Source organism: Mirounga leonina, unplaced genomic scaffold, assembly GCF_011800145.1.
Source record: "Mirounga leonina isolate KUSES-001 unplaced genomic scaffold, KU_Mleo_1.0 Mir_94, whole genome shotgun sequence".
NCBI classification, from domain to species: domain Eukaryota; kingdom Metazoa; phylum Chordata; class Mammalia; order Carnivora; family Phocidae; genus Mirounga; species Mirounga leonina.
In genome coordinates this window covers 43,836,055-43,850,958 of record NW_023270855.1, presented here as the reverse complement: position 1 = coordinate 43,850,958, position 14,904 = coordinate 43,836,055, and the positions used below count along the sequence as shown (strand labels likewise).

The 14,904-nt window shown below is 50.0% G+C and overlaps 2 protein-coding genes and 1 long non-coding RNA gene across 3 annotated transcripts in view; 1 reads left to right on the top strand and 2 right to left on the bottom strand.

Annotated features, from left to right (window-relative positions):
- The window catches only part of FYCO1 (FYVE and coiled-coil domain autophagy adaptor 1), a 73,331-nt gene extending 67,582 nt beyond the window's left edge, over positions 1-5,749 (bottom strand). Inside the window, exon 1 of the mRNA XM_034997821.1 lies at positions 5,642-5,749. The gene's annotated coding sequence lies outside the window, so the exon portion shown is untranslated. The remainder of the gene's footprint in view (positions 1-5,641) is intronic.
- Positions 4,956-7,361, top strand: LOC118005722. Its single transcript, XR_004677867.1, has 3 exons — positions 4,956-5,124; positions 5,253-5,438; positions 6,329-7,361. It is a non-coding gene; the product is annotated as an uncharacterized LOC118005722 (long non-coding RNA).
- Positions 7,362-11,900: 4,539 nt separating this feature from the next.
- On the bottom strand, positions 11,901-14,279 carry XCR1 (X-C motif chemokine receptor 1). The gene has a single exon (XM_034996963.1). It carries the CDS (start codon positions 14,277-14,279, stop codon positions 13,284-13,286), a length of 996 nt encoding a protein of 331 aa, XP_034852854.1. The 3' UTR covers positions 11,901-13,283.
- Between the last annotated feature and the right edge of the window lie 625 nt (positions 14,280-14,904).

Below are 14,904 nucleotides of genomic sequence, written 5' to 3'. Positions count from 1 at the left end.
GCCCACACAGTTGGGCTCCTCCCCCCCTCCTGGTGAATTCCACCCAGACCGAGAAAGAATGTGAACAAGGGCGGTTCAGATCAGCCAAAGGCAGAAAGCCTTTCTGGAAGAGTCCATTGCCTTGGCCTGGTTCAGCACACCCAACAGCATCTAACTAGTTGCCACCTCTGGAGAGGGGGAGCACTTGGCTGGTACCTGCAGCTCTGAGGCGCGGCGGTCCTGCTGGCTCAGCCCTGGAGCGGTCGCTAGGCAGGCTGCCCTCAAGCAGAGCCTCACGAGGGTGCCGAGGAGAGTGCTCAGGAGTCTGTCAGAGCCCAGCGCAGAGGCAGACACGTCAACAGAGGCTCATGAGGCGACCCAACCCCTCAGACCTAATTACAGTGTTGATCAACTGCATGCCTGGGCCATCTTTCCCACACACTCCTTCTTGCTTGTGATCTTTCGTAAAGGGAGTGGAGACTTGAGCCTTTGCCATCACTTCTTGAACCTTCTCTTGGCCTCGGCCCTCCCACCAACGATTCCAGGCTTCTCGGTCACTGCCCCTGGAACACACAGAGAACTGGTTCCAGTTCCAGCCCACTGGCCCACAAAGGCAGGGTCGAGAGACCTGTGGATGGGAAGTGTTGCCTCTGGGGGCCTGGGGGAAGCTTTCTTTTTTTAGGAAGGGGGGCAGCTGCTCTGAAAGGAGCCACACAACCATACCTGAGGTCTTGCCACTGGAAAGCCCAGAGAAACTATGAGTGCATATGTGGAACTCTGGGCAGTCTTCAGAACAGTTGCTTGAACACTTGAGAGCTCAGCTGGAGCACCTATTTCTTCCTAGCCCCCACACAGCACAAACCCCACCCGGATGGAGAAAATTGCAGAGCTCTGGAACCATATGCTTGGGCGACTCTCCTGACCCGAGTATCAAGGGGGTCAGTCCAGCCAGGGACGAATTACGAACTGAAACTCTGATAGAATGTGCTTTAGCACTAAACACAGCCTTGAGGAAGACCACGTGTAACCCGTATGTGTTAAGAGACTGCCAGCCGGGCAAGAAGGATTTGCTGGGCCCCACTAGTAAGACGCAGGCCTGACCCAGGAGCTGGGCTACAGCCGTGAGCAAGGCCGGTGGGCCCTGCCCTTCATGGAACCCACACTCCAGAGGGGAGGACAGCATACACCCTACTAAGCTTAGAGACAAATAAGAGATCACTTAAGGCCTCAGAAGGGCTTGGATGAAAAGGAGGTGAGCACAGAAGGCAACCAGATTCTACTCTGCTCATGATTCTAAGCCCCCACTGCCTTTCTTCCGCGTTTGTGGTCATTTGCCAGTATGGTAATTTCTCGTTTAACCTGTTCTTCCCACCTGTTTGTAAGCTCCATTGCTTCGCACCATTTCCCCAGCACCTAGCACACTTCTGATTCGTGGAGAGCCCGCGATAAATTACTTGTTGAAGGAATGAATCAGTCAGACAAAACCAACCCCAAGACTCTTGCTCCACAAACCAAACTAAATTTTAGGCATAGAAATGTACCAACATGTAAATAATGCTAATCATCCTTCCATGGTAGGAAACATGGGTAAATTTTCAAAAAAATTGATTTCTCTGATTTTTCATTTTTCCTTTACTGGACACAAATTACTTTTATGTTGACTAAAATAATGCATTAAAAAAACACGTTGTAATTACAGATGTTAATACCGTCATTATTGTGGAAATACTACGGAATTATTATCCCAAGAAGGAATGGAATAATGTAACTTAGGGACTGGATGGATTAAGCATGTCTACAGGCAAAAGTGTGCCCACAGCTCCGGCCTGAGACAGACTTACCCAGAAGCCTCCTTCACCCTATCCGGACAAGGGTAACCACGGCCGCTCTGGCCACCTCCCCCACTCACCCAACCCTCCCAAAGCCCTTCCCTGTCTGCATCCCTGGGACTTTGGATCTGGAACATCAACCAGGAACACTCCCAGGGTGGGGGAGGTATTGATGGGTCTGAGCTCCGCTGTGCTCCTTGGGTGACAAGAGCAGCATCCGGGTGCAGACGGCAGGGGGTGGGGCTAAGCTGGCAGACAGGAAGGGCGCGAGCAAGACCCAGGATGGCTCTGAAGCTGGAGTTTGGCAATGGGCAAGAAAACTGTCCTCTCTTTTACCAACTGTAGCTGAGGCTTGCCAATTTGCACCCTATTCAGATTTTGGAATCCGACTAGTCATGTGAAATTTCCATTCCCTAGCATGCAATGGGTAATGCAATAAAGATCGTGCCATGATTGGGTGAGACTGCTATATTCAGCTCACCAAACTCTTTTCAAGGCAATTTAAGCAAATCTGTCTATCTTGGGGAAGTTGTTTGACCTTTTTTCCCTGTGTTTTTGTTTTGGTTTTTCCCCCACGTGCAATGTGGGGAGGTTACCCTTTATCTTCCTTAAGGAAGAGGCGGGGAAGGAGAGGAGCAGACATTCCCAGTGGCTAACTTCCCTGGAGGCTTCTAAGTGCCCCCTCCCTGCTCTTGACCAAGGCTCCAGGAGCCCTGGAAGCAGCCCATGGGGCTACAGGTTCAGCTTGAGGAAATTCCTTCTTGCTCCTTGTGAAACCACCACCCCTGGTTCAGCTGTCCAGCCCACCCTGAACCTCCCCCGGCATCCTCCTCTTGGCCTAGCTGCCCCCCCCCCGCCCCCGCCCCAGCCGCATACTTATGGCTTGTTTGGATTGTTTTTGTACCTCAGGTTTTTCTTCTGGATTCCACAGGCTCCCCTAACTCGGTTTTTTGCCCCAGGCCAAAGATGCAGTACCCCAGGCTCCTGAGGTGGTCAGCCAGACCAGCCCCAGGGCCCCAGAACCAGCTGCAGGAACCAGGGCCCCAGAACCAGAGCACAGAGTCCCCTCAGAACCACGCTGATGTACACATCCTCATCCCTGCAAACAGGATCTGGCCAAACTAGAAACAGGTGCTTGGTGTCTTTCAAATGCCACAAAGGCCTTTGTGAACAGGGAGGACCATTGGTGGTCACAAAAACCATCAGGCTGACTGGCTCCAACATTGAAAGAGGGGAAAACACCTCCTGCCCCACTGAGCACACTCAACCATCCTCATCTCATAAAAGCCATGAACCCATGTGCTCTGAGGCCGAAGCTCATATTATAGGTCAGTCCAGTGACAAACAGTATGTCTAAAAGCAGCAAAAGGCTGGGGCGCCTGGGTGGCTCAGTTGGTTAAGCGACTGCCTTCGGCTCAGGTCATGATCCTGGAGTCCCGGGATCGAGTCCCGCATCGGGCTCCCTGCTCAGCAGGGCGTCTGCTTCTCCCTCTGACCCTCCCCCCTCTCATGCTCTCTCTCGCAAAAAAATAAATAAATAAATAAATAAAAATGAAAAAATAAAAATTTATTAAAAAAAAAATAAAAAAAAATAAAAGCAGCAAAAGGCTAAAGACAGACCCATGGAAACATTTCAATATCCACCCTACTGATTTATTTACTTGTTCAAACAGAGACTCTCATACCAATCAAAAGCTTTAAAAATAAAAACGAACGAACGAACAAAAACTCCAAAAAACTGGCACTGAGCTCACAAGTAGAAAATACTGTTCATCTTTGGAGTGACACAGTGACATTCCGCACTAGGTGAGCAGATGTGGACAAGGCCAAACTCCACTCATCTCTGCTCACCGGCGGCATCTGGCTGGTTACGAGGCACCGTTAATGCCCTGACCTGCTGTGTGTCGTGGGGCTGCTCCAGTGAATGTGGCCCCAAACTCTGAGTTCCTACCAGTGATTTTCACCACGAGACCACAGCTAGGCAATATGCTTCCTCTGCCTCGTGTTTAAGACATTCCAGTCTTGGCTCACCAAAGTCATCCTTGGAATCACCAGAAAATACAGCTTCCCCATCAGCCAAACCTCTGCCCTAAAGGGAAGAGAGGGACTGCCATTTCTCGGGTGCCTATTACGCGTTCTGGAGGCGGCAGCCCACAGCCTCGGTGACTGATACAGGTCAATGTCACCAGCTGCTCTGATCTTGTCTGTTTGGGGCGGTTCCTCTGATCCCAAACATCTGTGGGGGCCATCTTCCCCTAAAAGGACCAGGCTAAAAGCATGGGTCCCGAATCCTTGCTATTGCCCCCGAACCAGCCACAAGGAGCAAGAACCGTCCAAGGAGTAGCTAGAGGATCGACTCTAAAGCAACTACAAAAACAAAGTCGAATACGACTTGTGGACTCTAATAGGTGGGCACATGTTCACTACACAATTCTTGCAATGATTATGTGCTCCTAATAAAATACTGAAAACAATTTAAAAGCGAAACGAAGCACTACACAAAGATGAACACTTTTAATAGAAGCAGGAAATCTGTTTCCTAAAGCAAGAGCCGTTTCAGATCCTTGTAATCACAGAAGGCCACGTCCCTTCACTGAAACAATTAGCTCTGATTTCCAGGATGGTCACAACGATGGCCCACAACTGGACAGGGCATTCAGTAATTGATGAAGAGCCGCTGTCACAGAAGGGAGGGTCGAGTGGAACCCACTCAACACGGGCCCACCTGCGAAGGTGGGAGCCACAGAAAGCATTAAACCTCAGCCAGATGGCTCTTTCCCGGCACCAACAAGCAGGGGAAGCCGCATTAGGCAGATGGCAAGCGAGTAAAGCTTTCTACACAGACCACAGGGCTTGCAGGCGCAGGAGGGCAGTGAGCAGATTACAGCCTGATCCTCTGCCCTCAAAGAGCCGCTGACCCATTTCTCTGTGGGAAAGGAAACTGCCCGCAGTAAGGGCAGTAAGACAAGCAGAGGGGCAGAGACCGCTGCCAACACAAAGCAGTTTCTGTAAGTGTTCTATTTTTCTCTAGAGGGGGCAGCCAATGGGAGCTGTGAGGAGTGATAAGAGGCATCAGAGGACACATGTGCATTAACAGGGAACCACGTGGTTAATGTGTCAACCGAACACACTTTCCTTACACAAAAATAAAATAAAACCCAGCCCTCCCCCTACAACAACCCCCACGCTAGGTTCTGGATAGCACGGACTCTTATCTAGCCCAAGACCCAGGCGGCCACACCACAAGCCCAAAACCACAGGTGTTTCAGGAAAGATCACTGGGGGGCTATCTCGAGATCCTGCACCTGAACACGAGGTAAGGAGAAGGGACCAAGGCCTGAAGATGGCCCGGGATGAACGAACTGTCCCCTTATGGGTGGAAGGGCGAAATGAAAAGGTCTGGGCTGTCCCGGCCCAGCTAAGCCAGGAACTTCGCTTTTTAAGGTCAGCAGCCTCCCGGACAATGCAAGCAGAAACTCCGGGGACCTGTCTTCCTGTGCCTAAAGGATCCAAGGCTTGTTCTGAGACTCCCATATGGTGGGCTCCTTGCCGGCCCCTCGGCATCGGAGGTCCTGGGGCTGGTGTTTGGGGGTCTTTCTAACTGACCACCGGAGGCAGCCTGGGTTCCAGGTTCGTTTCAGCCCCGGCCCGAGGTGCCTCCCAGACCCGCTGGATAAGGGCAAGGTCTCGGGCGGGGTCTGGGGGAGACCCGGGATGGGCGGGGGCGGTGAGGGCAACAGGTGAGAAGCCGCGCCCGGAGGGAAGTTCTCAGCTCCCAGGCCGACAGCGGCCCAGGCTCCCCCAAGGTCCGGCCGGCCCCCCGCGGCACTTACGCGCTCGTGGGTCCACCGCTGGGCAGAAGCGAAACTTTCTGGGGCCCAGCGGAAGAGTGCGGTAGCGCGGCGTGGCCCGCCATGATACGCAGAGCCGCCGCAGGCGGGCGCGGACTACAACTCCCGTCATGCTCCGCAGGGGCCGATGCCTACAAGTCCCGTCGGACCCCACAGCACCGGGGTTCCGATTACGACTCCTGGTTCGCTCCCTGCATCTCCCACTGGCGCCGCGGTGCCACCGGCCCTAGCTTAAGCCTTGCGGTCGCCGCGGACTCGTGTGTCCACAGATTGTCAATGTGGCACCTTGAAAGCAGCGTTGTCCCCGTGCGGCTTTTGAGAACTTGAAACGCGGCTAGTTCGAGTTGAATCGTACATGGGCTGTAAGTGCAGAAATACACCTGACTTCCAAAGACTTCGTATGAAAAACATAATATGAAATAGCTTATTTACTACTTTTATACGGATTACATGTTGAAACGATAATATTTTTGATACGTTGGGCAGGCTAAATGAAAAGCACTATGTATTGCTGGGCTTCCCATCTTTTGATCCCCTCACTTCTTAACACCGGGACCTGCTGGAATTCAGTGCTCAAAAAGTAAATGTTAATGAATAAACTACCATCCCTGACTTCTGCCCCACTCTCGGCCCGATTTCTATTTATAAGTTCTATTTTCTATTTATAAGTTGCAAGGTATTCTGAGGATGGACTCGAGAACAAAACCTGTTCATTCATGACGTCTGCTATGGACACAAGACAGAAGAGCATCCGGACGCGGCGTACTTCAGCCTGTGACTGAAGCCTGGGCTCTTGTCATTCCTTAGCTCTGGCTGCACCATCCTTTACTGTCTGCCCTTGTTCCCACCATTCAATCTAGAAATAGCTTTCAATCTCACAGGATTTAGCTGGCGGTGTCCAGTCAGGTGCCATGGCCCCAGCATTGCCTGGGTGGGATCATACAGGAAAGGAAATAGATTTCCTAGTTAAGGTTAGGCTATGGCATGTCATTAGTGCTCTTTTATAAATGAATTAGGTATAGATAAGTCAGTGGTTAGATGGATGGACGAGCCAATTTGTGAGGGTGGCAGGGAAGTGACTTCCCTTCTTCTTGTTAAAAATTATGAAAGGAAGAGGAAAGAGGGGGAGGATGGCAAAGGGAAAGTCATTGTTTCAACCACAGTCTGAAAGGTTTTGTGACATATTATGGATGGGAGAGATTTTAATGTCAGATTTTAGTGCCATTTTCTCGGGACTGTGACCTCACAGCCTCGGGACTGTGACTCCACGTGATTGGGGCTGTGACCCCACATGTTCAGAGACGTGGCGCCAGTGAATAGGTCATGACCCTACGTGCCAGAGGACTTGACCCCATGTCCCTGGGGTCGTGACCCCATGTGCTTGAGGCCATGTCCCCACTTGATCAGGACTGTGAGCTCACATCCTCGGGGCGGTGACACCATGTTCAGGTCCATGACCCCATGTCCTCTGAGTAGTGACCCCTTGCGCCAGGGCCTGTGACCCCACATCCTCGGAGCTGTGACCTCTTGCCTCAGGCAGTGACCCCACGTGATTGGGGCTATGAATGTTGGAATGTGACCCCTCTGAGCCCTGATGCCCTCCTTGGTCTAAGTGGGAAACAGAAACCTCACAAGGTGGTTATGAGATGTAAAAATGGGGCCCGGCACAGAGCAGATCTCAATAAAAGTCTGTTTCCAATCTCCTGTGGGTGTCTTCAGTCAGATGCAATCTTCTGTGTGGGCAGGGTAGACACTGAAGCCTCACGAGGGGCTCTGAGATGCACAAGACTTCCCTGCATACCCACGGAGTTTGGTGCCCTATATTAGCCTGCTCATGCTGCCGTAACAAAGTCCCACAGACTAGGTGGCTTAAACAGGTCTCCAGGGCAGAAGTCTTTGATCAGGGTGTCTGCAGGGTTGACTCCTTCTGAGGCTGTGAGGGAGCACCTGTTCCATGCCTCTCCTAACTTCTAGTGGTTGCTGGCAATCTTTGGTGTTCTCGACTTATGAGAGTATAACTCCAGTCTTCACATGGCATTCTCCCTTTGTCCCGGTCTGTGTCCAAATGTCCTCTTTTTATAGGGACACCAGTCTTATTGGATTATGGGCCTGTCCTCACCTATATGACCTCATTTTACGTAATTACGTATGCAGTAACCATCTTTACAGAGAAGGTCACATTCAGAGGTACTGAGAATTAGGTCTTAAACATAAGAATTTGGTGGGGAGTAGGAGGAGGACACAGTTCAACCCATACGTGCCAGAAACTATAGGTTTGTATCCCCTAAAGAACCTCATGGAAATGCAACTCATGAAATTATAAACCCATACACTTCATTTTTTTAATTACAGGAAGGGATCTTAGAGATAACTGAGTTTAAACCTCTCCAGTTACGCTGAGTAAATAAGGAGGGGAAATGGTTTGCTAAAGATACAGCCAGAAAGGTGAATGTGACTTCCTATAAAGACCAATATTTGTGGGTTTCCTCTAATTTTTAAATAAACAGAAGATGCTTTGAAAAATTAGTAATGTTCAATGTTGATTTTTTTAAACTCACATTATCCTTACTATTGGAAAAAATCAGAGGCAGATTGTTGAACCAATTATAACCAAAGTGAGGGGAAAGATATAGGTGGGTACTTCTTCCCCAAACTCCCGTAGTTCATTGCAAAGTGCTTTGAAATGGTTTTAATGACACGTTTAAGGTGATGTTTTCAGGGTGGGCCTTCCCAATTGTGTGGACAATCGAGCCATGTAATTTTCTCTGCGTCAAGAAGGTTCATCCAAGTCATCTGGAAAGAGGGCCAGCAATTCCCTGGGACTAGAGTAACCCTATGGAAATCTTTCCCCAAATAGGAATGACCAGAGCCTGGCCAACTTGAGAATGGGGCTAATTGGTCTTTGCGGTCTTACACCCCTCCCCCAACAAGGGCTTCCCGCTGCCTTCACACAGAGTAGGCCTCCACGTGTGGCCAGGAACATTCTGGAGGTCTACCTACCCCCTCTTACCTCCTGGCCCCATCTCTAATCCTTGCAACTATCCAGTTCTCCATGCCCACCCACTGCCATATCCTCTCTCTAACTATGAGTGATGCTCAAGTCTGATTTTCTGATATGGTCAAAGTCAAGGAACCAAGCTGCCATTGTCCTTCAGTCCCACACTTTCTTTTGTGGAGGGGCTAGGGGTATGGAAGAGAAGGTTACAGCCACCTTACACCTAAAATCTGGGCTGGCCCCAAGGTAGAGAGGGGAGTTCAGGATAACCCTTGTTCCCCTTCCCAAACTTCCCCCAAACCTTCAAAGTATCTCCCACCAAGTTTTCAGGATCCCCCAAATTCCCAGCATGAAGGGTATCATTCCTTCTGATTGGAAGGCTGATCACTGAAAAGTCCTTATTCTGACAGAATGGGTCATGAAATAGGAAAAAACCTTGGACTTGGAGACAGCCAACTTAGGCCAGGGGAGAGATGAGCCATGGAGCACTCAAGACACAGTTGGCCTCCTGGACGATTTTGCCTAAGGCCTAAAAAGAGCCAATTTCCCACCATCCAGAGCCACACAAGGCTTGTTCCACACTTTATCTCCAATCCTCCTCCTGTATTCCTCCCTCCACCCTAAATCCTAACCCAGATCCTCCATAAGCAGAGAAATTGTAGGAGTCTTATATAATGACCTTGGGTAGAAATGAGGGGAACACAGCCAGAGGTGTGTCCATACGTGCTAATCTTTTATTTGCGCATACGATACAAGGATGCTTTCTGTCTTTAAGAGACGATTGCAGTAGTAATTCCTATTTGGAGCTGAATCATTGGCAAAGCAAGTACTTTTTATGCATATGACCTCATGTGCACCTCCATCATGTGGGTAGAGTCTGTTGTTGTGTGTTGTTGGCATATATATAGTTTTACAGATGAGGACACTGAGGGTCTGAGAGGCCCAAGGTCACTGTGAGTCAGTAAAGGAGCTTGGATTTGGGGTTTGGGTCTAGGGCTCAGATCCTGAGAGCCTTCTCGGATAGTCTACTTTGGGATATCTTCTGCTGGGCTTTTCCAGACTCATGGGCCTCCTTGTCCTGTCACAGGTAGGTTCCACAAATGAGAGCTGTCAGAAGTTCAGCAAACCAGGCAATGTCTGGGCTGATGGGCTCTAGGGAAGTGTTCGTGGGAAGCCATTGGGTGGTGCCTGGGGTTGACCGGAAGATGTAATGTAAGCAAGTGTGGAAAGAAAAAACAGAAGTAGAAAAAAGCCAAAAAGATGGTCTCCTATCCACTTACTCAACCAACCACAAACACCACGGGGCACCGAGGGAGGTTCTAGAGCTGCAACAGGAGCCTTGTGCCCTTGAGGAACTTCCACTCTGGCTAGGGTCATCTGAGGTCTGGGGCTGCCCTGCGCTTGGAGTTCCTAGTCAGAGACCAGCAAGGTTCCTCCTTTCCTGATTTTGTCCGAGAGAGCGGGGAGGTAGAAATGCTGTGAAGACATCTTCCCTAGGAACCACGGTGGATGTTTTATGTGCCTGGAGCGGCAGGAGATCAGCAATCCTGTGTCCAGATCACTTTTGATTGACTAGAGGGGGAGGGACAGGCCCACAAGAGTCTAGCTGAGGTGGAACCATGGTTCTGTGGGTGGAGAGGGGGAAAGCAGGAGGTTGTGGCCAACAAGGGTGTGGTCAAGGTATGTAGAGAGTGGCCACTCGTGTGCAGTTCTTTGGTTGCGCTTTGCAGCTGTCTTGCCCACGTCTCCCTCTCTGGTAGGATGCCCCTCTGTTTTCCCATTCACACCTCTGCTTCTCTGTGCCTTCCCCCTTGGATTCCCAAGGAACTAGATTAGGAGAAGACGCTCCACTTTCTACCCTTGGGGATGACAAAACATCACTAGAAATGTAAGGAGATGGATATGATTGTATTTAGTGACATGCTCTCAGGGGTATGGCTGAATGTGTTGAAAGAAATAGCGAAACATCTTTGGATGTGAAGGAATGGGATGGGATGAGATAATGAAGCGAACCTCTCAAAAGGCATGCTCTGTAGTAATGCAAGACCCCAAAACCTGCCTTCTAGGAAGAGTGGGGTTAACTGCTTTGGTTTTGGAGCTGGAGTCCTCTGCCCTTCTCCTCCCTGGGCTCAGCCTGCCCTCTGAATAAAAGTTGAACAAAACTTTAAGAGTATTAAGTTTGAAAGGGGCTTAGCTCTGAGCCCACAACTACCTCATTGTCTCCTTCCTTTTGCTGTCTCTTCTATCCATGCTGAGTCACGTTCCCACCTATTAGTTGGCAAGTCCATGAGAGCTTTATCCCTTCACTGGTACACTACCCAGTCCTCTCCAACAGGTGCTACTGGCCTAATTTTTAAAATTAGACCTTCAGTCTTCCCCAGCCAGGTAAAATGCCTCTAAAGCTGGCCACCCAGTTGCAAATGCATCGTTGAAACCATAGCTGGAAGTGAAGGGGTGAATGCTTTACATGTTCTCTAGGCTCCAGCTGAGGGCTGTAATAGTAGCTACTTTATACAACAGGCATATATTGAGTGCCTACTGTGTGCAAAGTCCTGCTCAAGGGACTGGGGAAGACTCTGGAATTCTCATTTTCAAGGACTTACAGCCAAATATACCTAACTGGGGTGCAGGTCAGAATCACAATGGCCCCACTTCAGAGCTAAATCAGATTGGGACAAAGTCTGTGTTGTATGGGAAAATTTCAAAGATGGGTTTTATCTATGTCCTTGGATGTGACACTATGGGACAGTGTGAGAGGCAGGCATGTGTACCGCTAACTAAAAAGGAAGGTCAAGTATAGCCATTGCCACAGAGAGGGATAAGCAAGGTGCTCTGAGAGCGTAGACTAGGGAAGAAAGGTTAATATTTATAAACTAGCAGCCTGAGGCAAGAAAGGTAGACTGTGTTCCCTAGGCATGGGTCCCCAAAATGCATAAATTAGAAGAATAGTGACAGCTGTCATTCTTTGCTCCCACTCAATACATAGTGATAGAACACTAAGACCCATGCTTGGCAGGGTGCAAGACCAGGTTCCTGCCCTCAGGCACTCTGCAGTCTGAGGGGGCAGGAAGATAAGACAAGAACAAGTGTAACTATGACACATGGCAGAGCGTGACAAATGCTATTTTAGAGGGGACAAGCAGAGTGCCACAGCATGCCAGAGGGTGCTCTTCCGATTTTCAGATAGGGGAGGGCTTCCTGAGGAGCTGGCCTTTCAGCTGGGGCTTGTAGGTAGCGGAGTAGAAGGACAAGTGTTCCAGGGCCCGGTGACCGCATGATGGAGGCCCAGAGGAGACTGGGGGAAGGGTGTCTGGAAGGATGGGAGAAGGGTGTAGTCTTTTGTGGTTGGATCCTGAGCTACATGGGGGTGATGACAGAAGGTGGAATAACAATGGAAAAGTTCATTGGCACCAGATTGCAGGGGCCCTGAAAGACTTGCTGAGGTGTTTGGGCTTTATTTGCATATAATGAGGAGCCACTAAGGGTTCTGAAGCACCCTGGTGTCCATTCAGAGGACACTTGGTGGGGAAAGGGATGAGCAGCAGGAGGATGCTGAGGAAGTGAGGTCATTTGGGGATGGAATCATGGGCATGCAATGAATATAGGCAAGAGCAACTCTGAGGGACATGGGGAAGGCAGAGTCAACAAGACTTCACTGTGGGAGTGGAGGAAAGGGAAATGCAGGACTCAGAGATGACTCAGGTTTGGAGTGTCGGTGGCTGGGGGAAGCTGGTGCTGTCAACCAAGCAGGTGGAGAACATTTTAGGTAGAAAGTGATGAATTTAAAGTATCAGCTCAATATCCATCCAGAGAAGATGAGATGTTGCAGGAATCTTCACCCTGGATGCCTTGGCCAAGTTGGGTGTTAACTTATCTGGACCTTCAGACCTGGACTGTTGGTACCTGGAGGGTCGTGACGGTATCTCGTTATCTTTATGTCCTGCAAACAAATGCTTCATGCAGAAGGTGGTGCTTATTGCATTCATTCTTTCCACAAAAGATTATTTATGGACTGAATATTCAGGTGCTGGTTCATGTGGCAGACACTGGAGCTATGACATGGAACATGTCTCCCGTCTAGTTGTGGGTTTTCATGATCCAGATTGCATTCTGACTTACTTATTTGAGGATGTGCTTACCTTGGCCCGGCAGAACAGTCTCACCCAGCAGTCACTGAGGAGTGCAGAGCCAACCCCTCCAAAGTCAGCTGGCACAACCCTCCAGGCGGGCAGGGGACAGACCATCTACCATCAGCCTGCATCTGCACAATTAGCAAACACATTGAGTCTCAGACCCTCAGAAAGTCTTGGAGGATCCTCCTTTCTGGGAATCCTTCCAAGTTTTAGAGGCTTCTGGACTAAGCAATGTCTAAATGAATGAATTAATGAAGGAATGAATGATGAACTCAGCATCCAAGAAATGTTTTTCTGGATGGCAATATAAAGTTTCCAGATGGGAGCCACTGTCTGCAGAAGAGGAGACGTGGAGGACCTGCTGGTGGAAGGTATTTCTTTCACCCCTATCCCCATGGCCATGGCATTCCCTCCATGATGCTCCTTTCTGCCCCACTTCTCCCTGCTCCCTCTCCAGCAGCTCTGTCCACCTCCATTGGCACCACCAAACTCCCTTTCAATAGAAGGAGGCACCCTCACAATTGAAGGCGTCTGCAGAGTGATGGGGAATGCTGGCTGCCTGGTGCCCACAGAGCCAGAAGTGCTGGAGCAGACGTTTGAGATGTCTGCGGAATTTGACCCCAACAAAAACGTAGAGCACTGGGTTGAAGCAGCAATGGGAGAAGGCAACATTACGGCAGATGAGCAAGGCATAATCCAGCTGCTGGCTGAGCTTGCAGCTCTGGATCACCCCGAGTTTCAGCAGTGTCTGCAGAAACAGGACCAGGTTGTACGGCGCCCAGCTGAGGAAGTAGGCTGCCACAATGGTGAAGATGAGCCTGACTGTCCGGGGGTGCCGTTTGGACCGTGCATGGAACAGGGTCTTGAGAATCTCCACGTAGCAGAACAGGATAATCCCGATGGAGAGCAGGAAGAAGACGTTGTGCTGGTAGACTGAGACTAGGAACCACTTGCTTTCTGAGTAGTCACAGCCTGAAGAAAACACTTTGTGGAAGACAGCGTCAGGGATGGAGGACAGGATGCTGGTTGCCCACACGGCCGTGGTCACCAGCACACGGCACTGGAGGGTGTGGACACGCAGGGACGAGAAGGGCCTCACCACCGACAGGTAGCGGTGGATGGTCATGATGGTCAGGAAGAAGATGCTGCTTTGGAGGCTGATGGAGAAGATCATGTTGAGGAGCTTGCAGAGGAAGTCCCCCAGCACCCAGCCCCAGTGGTACGCCATGATCCACACTGGCAACAAGCAGGAGAATGCCAGATCTGAGAGGCACAGGTTGAGGATGAAGACATTGGTGAGGGATTCCAGGCTCTCATACTTTACCAGGACCCACAACACCAGGCTGTTGCCCACTAGGCTGAGGAGGAACACCAGGAAGTACAGGATGGTGGTGCTGAAGGTGGCAAAGGTGAAGGTCTTGCTCTCACACAGAAAGCTCTGATAATCATAATCAAAAGAGGTGCTGGACTCTGGGGTGCCTGAGGGCTCCATCCAGACAAGGAGAGCATCTGAAATGACAGAGAGGCAGAGTTTCAAACCACGTGGTTAGGCTAGGATCCATAGGACCCGTATTACAAAACAAGTGTGTGGTCCATGGTCCAGCTACCCGTGGTGACCTCTCTGTAAGGAGACTAGGAACTTGGCCAGAACATGAAGTCACTAAGCATACTGTTTAGTTTGGTAGGTTTTTTTTCTTAGCAAGGCTCTCCTGATGAAGGAAGTGGTGTATTCATTTACATTCTGTCATATGCCCCCTTTCTCCTTGGAGACTGGCATTTGAGTAGCACTAAGCTAGATGGGTCTCCCAGTAGGTGTTTGAGAAAGAGCAATGGAACTGGATTCAAAGAACTGAGGTCAAATTTGGGCCCCATTACTATATTTCTGGGCAAGCTAACTAAGCGTTCTGAACCTCAGGTCCTCGTCTATAAAATAAGGCTAATGATCCCCAAATTGTTCCTTCATTTATTTAGCAAATATCTAGTGAGCATATACTCTGCCTGCCTGCCTCCCTCCCTTTGTCTCTCCCTCTGTCCCTCCCTTCTTTACCGCCTCTGCTCCCTCCTTTCCTTTCTTCCATAAAGTACAGAAATCCTGATGGCAGGATTGTTTCAGGAAA